Source organism: Amblyomma maculatum, chromosome 10 (genome assembly GCF_055883805.1).
Source record: "Amblyomma maculatum isolate TAMU_Amacu chromosome 10, ASM5588380v1, whole genome shotgun sequence".
Lineage (NCBI taxonomy): Eukaryota > Metazoa > Arthropoda > Arachnida > Ixodida > Ixodidae > Amblyomma > Amblyomma maculatum.
The window spans coordinates 82451194-82463412 of NC_139353.1; the positions used below are offsets into that span (position 1 = coordinate 82451194).

Here is a 12219-nt window from a genome sequence, read left to right on the forward strand (position 1 = left end):
CATTCTGGATTGTGTGGTAGCCTTTGTTTGATATATGAAGGACAGTAAAATTAATTATTGTAAAATACACCAACTATCATATATCTGGCAATGTCCATGAGCTCAAATTATTCCCTCCCATATAAAGCAGCCCTCAGTGCTCTGTGGTGCCGCTTTGATGGCCATTGCAACTTCTGATCTTTGACTCCTAGCTATTTGTGTCTTCTTTTACATTTTTGAAAACTGTATCAATAGTTCATACTCCTTTGATTTTTAAATTGTTAGCTTGTGACAATGTTTGTATGGTCCATTGTTTCTTAGACACGAACAGTTTAAAATATGTTTACATTAATATTGCAATGACCAAATTTGTGTCTTTGCAAATAGCTATTTGTGTATCTGGAATAAAGTGGTGTTTCCAGAAGAATCAATTTGTCACACGTAGGGCGAGACCATAGCTCGCGGACCCGTTCTTTAGAAGACGGGGCTTTTATTATATAGCCTCTCTGCCAGCTTACATCTTGTACTGACATTATCTGAAAATACCATGGCATGCCACGGATAATATTCCCGGCTTGAGCGATCACGATATCTTGCAGTTCGCTTTCCATTTATGGCATGCACCATAACAAAAAGGCCCCAAGACCTTTAGCGACTATAACAAAGTTAACTTTGAAGCCCTTATTAACAGGGCCGCTTTTTATGTATTTTGATCTGGCGCACCATGCTGGCATTCAGCAATATAATTATTGAGCTTGCGCATAGTCCTTGGGCATCACCCCGACGGAGTGGCGCAGTGGTTAGGGCGCTCGATTTCTGCGGTCTTGGCGGCCACTTTTCATTGGAGGTGAAAAGCAAGGCGCCCGTGTGCTGTGCAATGTCAGTGCACGTTAAAGAACCCCAGGTGGTAGAAATTTCCGGAGTCCTCCACTACGGCGTCTCTCATAGCCTAAGTCGTTTTGGGACGGTAAACCCCACAAACCAAAACAAACCAGTCCCTGGGAATCACCTGTAGTGCTAGTGAAGAAGATCCGAGCTGGAGATTCTGCGTCTATTATGGCAACCTCAACAAGTGCACAAGAAAAGGCGTTTACCCTCTTTCGCGCATCGACGATGCACTCGATTGAATAGGAGCCAGTTACTTCCCTCCATTGGCCTTCGCTCTATATACTGGCAAATCTCCCTCGATGAACGAGACTGCGAAAAAGCAGCATTAATTACTCTTGACGGCCTATATCAATTTAAATTTATACCTTTTGGCTGTAACGCCTCCGCTAGTTTCAAGCGAATGATGGACTCGTTGCTGCGAGGTTTCAAGTGGACGACTTGTTTGTGTTACTTAGACAACGTCATTGTTTTCTTGTTCACTTTTGACAGCCACCTCTCGCCTTTCTACCACTACTCTCGAACTATTTCTTCGCGCCGGCCTTCAACTCAACTTCAAGAAGTGTAGCTTCAGCCACCGGGAAATCGAAGGTCTTGGCCACTTGGCTAATGCTGCCGGTGTTCAGCCTGACTCCTATAAGATTCGCGCCGTCCGTACTTTTCACATGCCACGGTCATTTAGTGATGTTCGAAGTTTTCTCGGCTTGTGTTCTTATTTTAGCGCTTCGTCCAGAACTTCGCAGCCCTTGCTCGCCCTCTCACCGCCCTGCTGAAAAAAATATGCACCTTTCTCTTGGGGCTCGGGCCTGCAGCTTTCTCCGAGCTTATTGCGGCTCTCATCAATCCACCCGTCTTGGCCCATTTTAGCCCTTCCGTCTCCTACTCCGCACTGACGCAGGTAGCCACGACATTGCAACTATCCTCGCTCAGCGACACCACTACTGCACATGAGTGATTGTGTATGCCAGCATATAATCTACGGCTGAACAAAATTACTCTATCACAAAGAAGGAGTGCCTGGCGCTTATTTGGGCTAGAACGAATTCCACTCTTACTTGTTTGACGATCCTTTACATTTATCGCGAACCACCATGCCTTGTATTGACTTTTTAACTAAAAGAGCCTACTGGACGTTGGGAGAGCTGGGCGTTACGGTTGCAAGAATATACCTTTTCCGTCGTTTTTTAACTGATTGGCTTCACCAAGATGCAGACTGTTTGCCCCGCCACTGTGTCGATCCTCTAAGCTCTACGGACCGTGACGGCGACGCATGCGTCCTTTCTTTATCGGCCTTTCCCCACACTGCCGACAAAAAAGCACTTGGATGCTGCGCTACGGTGTACCATCGACCGTTTCACTACCGTCCACTCTCATCCTACCCTCGTCATGTTCCTACTCCAAGGGGCGTTCTATACCCTGCAATATGCGACCTGGTGGCGCTGAGCTCTTGCTCGTCGTTCCCCAAATATCTCCTTTCCATCATCCTCGAACAATTTCGTGATGCTCCGACGGCTGGACATCTTGGCGTGTCCTGCACATATGACAGCGTGTGCCGACGTTTCTACTGGCCGGGCCTCTATCGCTCCGTCGAGCATTATGTAGCCCCATGTGAACTGTGCCAGCGCCGGAAGAAATCATCTGTATTGCCATCTGGATACCTGCAGTCCATCACCAGCCCGACAGACCCGCTTTTCCGTTTTGGCGTTGACTTCATCGGCCCTTTGCAGTCTCCACCTCGGGCAACAAGTGGATCGCCGTTGCGACCGATTATGCTACGCACTACGTCATTACCCGTGCCATCCAGACCAGCTGTGCTACAGACGTCTTTAATTTCCTTCTCCGTGACGTGATACACCATTATGGTGCCCCTCGTGAACTCCTCACGGATCGTAGTCGCTGCTTTCTCTCCGGAATGGTTTTCCTGTGTGTTCCGCGTTCGCCACAAATTTACCACCATCTATCATCTTCGAACCAACGACCTCACAGAACGCCTCAACCGTACAATCACAGACATGTTGTCAATGTATGTCTCTGACGACCACCGGGATTGGGACATTAATCTACATTTTGTAACATTTGGTTATAGCTCTTTTCGTCATGGTACCGCTGTACACTCCCTTTTATCTGCTCTTTGGCCGACGCTCCTTACCCCCTTCGATACATGACCACTCGCTACTGACGCCGCCACCAGTACCTACGCTTCCGATGCCATCGCCCGCACTAATGATGATCGCCAGATTGCTCGCGATAGGCTCTGCCTCCTTGTCGCGAGTCTTAGGTTCGCGACAGGCTCCCAGGAATGCCGTTACTCAGGTCGCCACCGCCATGTGCTCTACGCTCTCGACTCTCGTTCTGCTTTGGCTCCCGTTCCGCCGGGTGGGCTTGTGTGAAAAACTTCTGCCATGCTACACAGGCCCTTACCGCATCTTGTGCCGACTCACCGACGTCGCAAACAAAATCGCACCTCTGAACCCGAAGTCTTCTGCACCCCTAGCCTCCGACATTGCGCATGTGACACGCCTCAGGCCGTATCGTTCACACTCTTCTTCGTTCACCTAGAACGCACCGGGACTGTGTTTTTGCAGCGGGGGTAATGTTATCTAGCGTACCATGCTAGCATTCAGCAAGTGAAATCGACGCAGAGTGCGTAGGGTTAAGTGGTGCCCATAGAGCTTGGATAAGTGTCACACGCTGCTGGGTGGTTTTCCAACCGTAACAATATTTTCCTACCAGGTTATTTTTAGCGCTCAGTAGGAGCGAACTGGTGCATGTACGGAAATAAAGTCTTTTAACTAATTCACCGTCTTATCCGTCTACGGTGTGTATGGTTTGGTTTGGTTTGTGGGGTTTAACGTCCCAAAGCAACTCAGGCTATGAGAGACGCCGTAGTGGAGGACTCCGGAAATTTCGACCACCTGGGGTTCTTTAACGTGCACTGACATCGCACAGCACACGGGCGCCTTGCTTTTCGCCTCCATCGAAAAGTGCCGCCGAGGCCGGGATTCGATCCCGCGTCCTTGGGAACAGTAGTCGAGCGCCGTAACCACTGCGCCACCCCGGCGGGAGTGTGTACACTTCAATAGCTATGGTCCATGGTATAGCAGATATTTCAAACAATTTTATCACAAAACGACGATACATTCTGAAATTCTAAGTATTCATTAAATCCCGTTTATAGGGCAGTACACGAGACAGCTATTAACGAGTACTGAGTCTACTAAATGCACCTTCTTTAAAATAGCCCTCTTGAACAATCTGAAGACTAATCCAAAACGCTTCTGGAACATAATAAAACCTAGAAACAGCAATAAAGTGTCATTATTGCACCCACCGGCGAACCTGCTCCCGACCACCTCAGAGGTACAGTACTAAATGATACTTTCGTTAAGTCGTTTTCTTCTCTATACAATCTTATAAATCGTTCCGATCTGTAACTATGTGATCATTTCGTGGTGTATCCTACCATGTTCGACTTGTAAGATATCATACTGATTATCCATTTGAAATAACATCCCTTAGCGAAATTGATTGTAGAAATGGAAAATTTATGCGGAATGCTGAAGAGTATAGTTTTATTTTTATGAAATGCATATTCTCACAATCGTATCATGATAGTGTACTACTGAAGACTGGCAGACTGCTGTGCTCATACCAGTACATTACGTCGGAGATAAATATAATTCACTTAACCATTGACCCATATCTTTGAGATATACCACGCAAAATAATGCTACGTGTATTTACACATCTTGGTAGTGTTGTGGAGGATAATTTCGTCTCTCTAACAGAGAATGGCTTCCGAAAGTCTTTTTCTTGGGACAATCAACTATCCTTCACTTACGGCTTGCATTTCTGTTTGGGCTCCGATTTTTCATCTTATTGCATATTTCGTGGCTTTGCTAAAGTATCCGATAATGTTAGCAACTTATTGCTATTACTTAAACTATGTGTGCTGAACATTGACGCTGCAGTTCTTAACTGGACCCGTGGATTTCCTTCTTTTTATGTTAAATTTGTCAGCAATAATGACGCTGATTCTTCTACTGTACCGCTTGGTTCTGGGATTCCTCGAGTATCACTACTTGGCTCCCTTACTTCTTTATTTCTTGTATTGATGTGAATTGTCGTTTCCTTATTTAAGGTCCTCCGTACTCAGAGGGTAAAAAAATTATCTCTTGCTAAGGAGCATGCCCGGAGGAGTGTGCTAACTGGTCCCCAACCACGCCTTCCCCCGCCAGAATGAAAACTCGGCTTTTAAGAGTGACAGTCAAACCTAACAAACAACGTTGTGACATACATGACTTTTGAGGTGGGCATTAAACAATGTAATATCGCAAAGGCCACCAATAGTCAGTGTATAGCATACGTACCCCTGCCCACCTAGACCCCGCCGGGGTGGCGCAGTGGTTACTGCGCTCGACTACTGTTCCCAAGGACGCGGGATCGAATCCCGGCCTAGGCGGCAGCTTTTCGATGGAGGTGAAAAGCAAGGCGCCCGTGTGCTGTGCGATGTCAGTGCACGTTAAAGAACCCCAGGTGATCGAAATTTCCGGAGTCCTCCACTACGGCGTCTCTCATAGCCTGAGTTGCTTTGGGACGGTAAACCCCCCAAACCAAACCTGCCCACCTAGGGTCAGCTTGGCGGACATTGTTCACCAGGAACGGGGTTGTAGAAGTGGACCCTCTTTTGAAACGTAGTTGTTCCCGGTACAATACCTTGCCTCATGACACCCGCCCCTTCTGTCCTACTCCTGTCTGCGAGGCAGTCACCGTCCATCTCTGGACGTGCCCATGTATAAATTCCATCCGGCAGAAGCGCCTGCTTCAATGCCCCCCCCCCTCCCCTCAACCGCCTTTTTATGGTGCTTCCCCTGGCCAACCGCCGGATGTGCACCTCTGCATATTTAGACCTTATTACCGGCCCTGACTGCATCTTTAAAAGAATCTGGCATGTGCCATGTATTTGTAAATATTATTTTATGCTGACAGACATATGTTATCGCAATAAATAAGAAACTGTCAGCGCTAAAAATTCGCTGTTGGCGCGAGAAGAACTAAGAAGAAAACGACGACTGAGGGATCCTTGCCCTATACCGAACCCGGTCTTGTTTCTCGGCTAATTTTGTTGGTTGTAGACATCTCAAAGAGTCGAGGAGTCTTATTGCAAACTTCTAAGCCACCATCTGTAAGAGTGAAGCACCAAAGAAGAACGGCCGTGGTTCGGTAAGAATTTCAAGACACCTTCGCGACATACCCGCCACAGTCATAGCCTTCTCTAAAGAGTGGATTCCAGACTTCGAACATTCCTATGTTACAAAAAGAAGTGCTAGGCCTTTCACGCTTTCGTATTCAGTGTCTCTGGACGACATATTTGTACCGCTATCCGTAAGCATTATAGAATAATGATTTGTTGGGTGTAGAGTAGCGAAATGTTTCAAAATGGTGACAGCACACGCCAGTCCACCTTTTCGAGGTCTACTCGTGGCACATTGTTGCGAACGTACATAATATAGACGAGCGCTTCTACGTCCACACAGGTATATTCTGAGACGTGACCAAGACATTTCCGAACGGATGTCATGCCTTAGTCCAGACATATGATTAAATTACGTCGTTTCTCTTTCAGAACGTTCCAGAGTTTTTCCACCGGGTTCACATCTTTTATTGCGCCACATTCTAGTGCACGGACCAGGTATTGAAAACGGCGGAAAGCATGCCGAAGCAGCTAAGCGGTAGCATACCGTTCACAGTTCTTTTACGGTGACCGTCGTAAACAGCGCCGGCTGTTTTCCGATAAACACATTCTCCATATTCCTGCTAACCACAGTGGCAATAATTATACCGGAGAAACGTCACCATAAGGAAGGCGAAGGGAGAACACAAGACAATGGCTGCCTTATTCTTCTCGTTTTACTTGTCCGTTGATGTTTGGGCAACCAACGTGCAACCAACTAGTTCGAGGTTCCGTTTTTGTCGGCCATTACAATAACGCTCCTCGGCTGTAATCTAAATTTACGAATATTCTTGAGAGTTCACTATGATAGTGACGCAACTAAATCTTCAGCTCTACCATTTTCGCCCGGCGCCTGCTCCCACTGACGTATGTACCGATGTTGGTTGCGATCATAGCAGCACGAAGGCGGCGGGGGAGGAATTCGCAGTCGGTCCGGAAGCTGACGAGACGTGATGGTGCTGAAGGTGCACCAGGAGGTGATCCTGGCAGAAGGAGTTTGAATAATGGCGGCTGTAAACAATGTACAAGGCCGCCTTAATCCTTCAGAAATTGCGAAGAGCTTGCCGAAGCACCCGCGGCTAAGTGCCGTCTGTCGTGCGCAGGATCCATTCCTCAAGGAACCATTGTGCTGCGGCTCCCTGGGCTGCCATTGGATTCCAAGGCCGAGGAACCGACCGAGTGTTCGGCAAGGTTTTCCTAAGGGGAGATGCCATCAAAGAAGCAGCCGAAATATGGAGGTGTAAGAAAGCAATTCTTATGTCCTTTAAAGATAAATCAGTTTGTTAAAAGAGCACAAAAATACGAAGAAATAGTAGAAAATGACGCAGTTAAGCAGCTTTCATTCCGTTTCTTTTTTGAACTTTATTACCTTACTTGTGATATGCTAGCAACTGTAGACTGTAGACTGTTCGGACTGTAGAACATACGTCATAAGTTCGCTGCACGCGAAGACTGCTGCAAGTGTTGAAGCGGCGGCTCTCGCTATCGCCAATGTTCCGCTGATCAAGAGAGGCGCATGTTTTTCTTTTGGGAGGCGGCACTTCAGCCGGAGAATAAAGCTACTTGTCTACATAACTCCTTCATAGACTTGGGCGTTAGCAGGCCTCACAATTGCCTTTCATTTTACCTGACGTAATTCAGTGTACAATTCATAGCGCTAAGTACGTTGACAGGTAGTACCTCCTTCGAATGTTCGTGGTATGAAGAAGCGTCCTTTGGAGGTTTTGATGAAGTTTCGTAACTGCGTTCGTTAAACTGCCGTCCCCATAATTACTTCGCCAAAGTAAACGACATCAGATTAAGGCTTGGTGGTTATGTAAAAGCTCGTTTGTCCTCTGGGGCGCTGAAATAATAGATCTTCATTTTCTGGTGTGCTACTGTATTTACGCAAACATTTGTGTTAAGCTTTTGTCTCTTGCATCGAAAGCATTTCTGGCCGTTACATGCCAGAATGAAAAACACAATCACCGTTAACGGAGCAACGCAAGTACGATATATGCAATAAGTTAAATTGCGGTAGATCGCAAAATTAAGAATATTGGTGGACGTACGAAAAAAAAAGAAAAAGAATTAGTTGACGTCGCTTGCTCGAATTTAGGGCAGATTTTACTGATTGCATTAAACTTTATAAATGCTTTACGGCGTCTGTTTAACATGCTCCTTCGCGCAACTTCGTCACCACGCTGTCAGTCGTGTCGGAAGAGATGACAAGTGCACATGCTCTTGCACCGCTAGGAGCATGAGAGACGGCCATCTCAGTGTTTTGGACCAGCGAACTGCCTTATACTTACGGAACAGCCCTGCTGTCAATTTCGAAGATGGTGTGATCAAAGATCAGAACGAAGGCGTTAAGTACGAATACCATGAAGTAAGTGGAGGGTTGAGGAAGTTTGGATGCCGCTGCAGAACGGGTACTCCGATTGAATTGAACGGCTTTAAGGCTCAAGCGATGCATCATAATCTCGCAGTTGTCAATATGAAGCAGGTAAGAGAAGCTAGAGATGGAGCAGCTAAGAAGGATATTCCATGTAGCTAGACGCTTCGAATGTTCTTGCAACTATAAGACGCATAAAAACCTTAAACCTCACGGCAGATTTAAAGTGACAGAGCTATCAAAGATAATCAATAAGCGTCACGTAACGAATGAATAAGTACGTAATGCAGATTCAAATATACGCAGATAAGCGGAGATTATCTAAAAGCGGTCAAAAGCAACCTAAACATAGGCAACACCAACCATTAAGAAACAAAGAGAAAGGTGCCAATACCAATAGAGATGAGATAGTTAAAAGGTGACCGACGTTTGCTGCACGTCTGTGTACATATCTTAACCGATTTATTATGCTCGTCCGAAATACTCGGGACTATTATGCTGAAGACATGGGTGCAGAGGACTTTGACATTTCGCCTATAGCAAAAGAAGTACAGAAAGCGTCACGTGGCAACGTAAAGGTGAAACATCAGAGGAGCGGTTCAGAATCCGATAATTACGGATCTTTTGCCGAACGCCAGGAATACAGCAGTACAAAGAACGTTTCTATATAAGCAATTCCTCATTATTTCGAGTGTGCCTGAATCTTGAAAAAACGCTGACATGATCTTTACAAGAGAACGGGAGTGACGGGCGTACAAAAAGTGAGGACGGATCAACGTCTAGCCTGTTGCCTACAAGGGCGCTTCACAATAGACCGTAATGGCGATATCTATCAAATGATAGAGAAACGCGCAGAATATAACTAATCCCAAATGTGTACCTCTCAGAGATAATGAAAATCAGTTGACTTGCTGAAAGATCAGCAGTCACGCAGTTATTGATGTTCCACAGTGTCCAATATAGTTATTCATAAAAAATATTAAATTCTAAATCAAGAAGGGTGTCAGGCAAGGAGAAGCGATATCCACAGTACCCATCACTAGCGTTTTTAGGAGGTATTCAGATTTAAGAGATCGCTGTATAGGAGGGTTAGCGATACATTCAATAGAAATATCTTGGTAATCTGCGGTTCGCTGATAATACTGTCTGGCTAAATAATTGACAGGACGAGCTGTAAACTGATCAATGATTTGTACAGTAGACATAGAAAGGTGGCCCTAAGCATGCACAGAATGAAAGTCACGTTCCGAAGTCTAGACAGGTAATTGCACTTTGCGATAGACTGGTACGCGTTGGGAGCGGTAAACAAAATGCGCCCGCTAGGACATATACGCCCACCGCAGATCTCAACAGGAAAAGGAATGGCTTTAGCGTTTGGCAAACTCTCAAGGTATGAATAGCATTTTAACGTTATTATCCTAACGAAAAATGTGTAACCATAGCGGTTCTTATGTAAGAGGCAGAAATGTTAATGGTAACGAAATAGGCTAATCCTGAATTGAAGGAAACGCAGCGAGCCGTACCCCGAAATTCTTAGGAAGCGCATTTTTAAACAGGAAGCTGTAAAAGCGCAACATCTTTCTTCTTTGTACTGTTCCTCTTATAGAAATCAATATATGCGCAGATCCTCTCCCTGGGGTTGAGGGGGGGGGGGGCTATCTTTTGCTATTACTAATTTGATAGCCTGAAAAAAAAAAAAACGTTACCTACTTATTGATCTCCTTTAGAAGTCCTAACTACTCGATACCAGTGATTGGCAAGCTATAAAACAAAGATTTTACTCCACATCTGAAAGCTGGACCGTTTCCTTGTATATTTCCTTAACAATACCTTATAGTATTTCATTTTTACGCCATATAAAAGTGATGTCCAGGAAATCTTGACCTATAGAGAATGAATTAGGCGTAACGTATAAGAGGCCGCCAGGGGTTACTGGGTAATAATAATATCTGATATAACAATGTTTTAGTAGAAATCAAGAAAAAAGCAAGCAAGGAATGCAGTGCGAAAACAAGATACCCGCTTATAATCGCTAAGGGCAACAATTAAATTCTAACGAAAATCAAATTTAGCAATTAGAGACTCTTGCAAACCTTGTCTTGAGCCAAATTATAGTACAAGTCTCTGACAGCTATACTGACAAACACACAACGCTCGGTTAGCGCTCACTGCGAGACAAAATGAGCCAATGTAATAGGAAAGGTGTATTCTACCTTGATCACTGAGAGGACCTGTTTAAACTAGGCTGCAGTGATGCGGTGCCAAGCTTTACGCTCATAAACGATAAATCATAAAGGAGCCAAATTTGTGCGTCTTACCCGTGACCAAAGCTGAAAGGTTTTCGCCGTCGTTCCCATTGACGTAGAAAGTCAGCCGGCCAGTCTATAGTTCCCATGCATCTTCCGGGGATGCGAAAGATATTTACTATTCTCTGGAGCAAGACGAGCCTAGCAAGGAGTGGCAGTATGTGAAGTGACCTTTTCATTATATTCAGTTTGCCAGAATATGTTCACCACGCAAAGCACAGTACAGGGAAACTACAAGATATACGGAAGAGGGCCTTGCCGTGCTGCGAGCTTGATATACCATTACAGCATGAGGAATATGATAAAAGAAGTCCCTTTTGAGGGCAGTTTTAGGCGCCCTGTGTTGCCAACGTTGCCTTTCGTGGCTGCTGTGCAGGACGACTACCAGCGCGTGGCCGATGGAATAAGACGACAAGTCGCGGCCAGCGAAAAGAAGGGGAAACATCGGCCCCGCGTGGCGGCCGCCCTAACGGATACCGATGTCAAGAGCCCCGGGAGCCCGGCTATGCGGGAGTTGAGCCCGCTTCCCGACCGCCAACCGGCCACTTTGTCACCCGGGCCCAGTTTGCCGTCGCCGTCAGCCGCATCGCCCTTACAGCGGGTATTGTCACCCGGTGGCCTACTGACCCCAGTATCGCCAGCGAGCCCCGTGCGTGGCGCGGCATCGCTTGGGGGCATTCCATTGAGCGCAAGCGCGACTCCGGTGGGAGGACTTTCGGCCAGTGGGAGGTAATTGCGCCGGACTCGCGCGACATTTTAATAGCTTATTTATCGATGAGTCTGGAGCCACTCAAGAATGGTCTATCGGATGCATAGCAATGCGATTATAGGCGCAAAGGATTGCGCAGTGACGGTCTGGAAGGCGCATTAGAATGAGCCCTCTTCTTTTGGCCAGCTTTCATCTGGCTTCGCTAGCTATAAGGGCATCGCGAAATTTACCAGCGCCCTTTTGTAAGCACGAAATTAACTTCTTGTGGTATGTAAACTTTTAACGAGGTTGTACCAATTTTCCAAAAACTTCAGCAAAGTTTCCTCCTTTGTGGTTTTGGTTCTAAGCTAAGCAGGTTAGGCCTAGCCGCATCGAGCATCGAGTGAGCTATCTGCGTGCTAACAAACCGTTGTCCCTGACTTGCTGGTGCCGATATCGTGACACCCATGAGATCGTGATCTAGCCTAGGTATAGGCGCTTAAAAGCAATGACAAATGTTTTTATTCCTTAGCAGTTCACGCGGTGTAGCAGCTGAGTCGCTCGTAGACGACATGGGATTGGTGTGCATATTGACGATCCCGAAAAGTCCTCGATTAGGAGCAGCCATGTTTCTTATTCGTTGTCCTCAGAAATAACTTCCACCTGTAGGCCTTGTCAATACGCGCACGCGGGTATCGTAGGTGTCCCAAACGCCTCCTCGGGGCGTGAATTTTTGAACAAGTTCCTGTAAGAC

General features: G+C 46.3%; 1 protein-coding gene across 1 annotated transcript; it reads left to right on the forward strand.

Annotated features, from left to right (window-relative positions):
- The first annotated feature begins 7200 nt into the window (after positions 1-7200).
- On the forward strand, positions 7201-11651 carry LOC146176875 (uncharacterized). The gene is made up of 2 exons (XM_084581052.1): positions 7201-7337; positions 11154-11651. The coding sequence occupies exons 1-2, from the start codon at positions 7305-7307 to the stop codon at positions 11508-11510; spliced, it is 390 nt and encodes a 129-aa protein (XP_084437178.1). The 5' UTR covers positions 7201-7304; the 3' UTR covers positions 11511-11651.
- Positions 11652-12219: the final 568 nt, after the last annotated feature.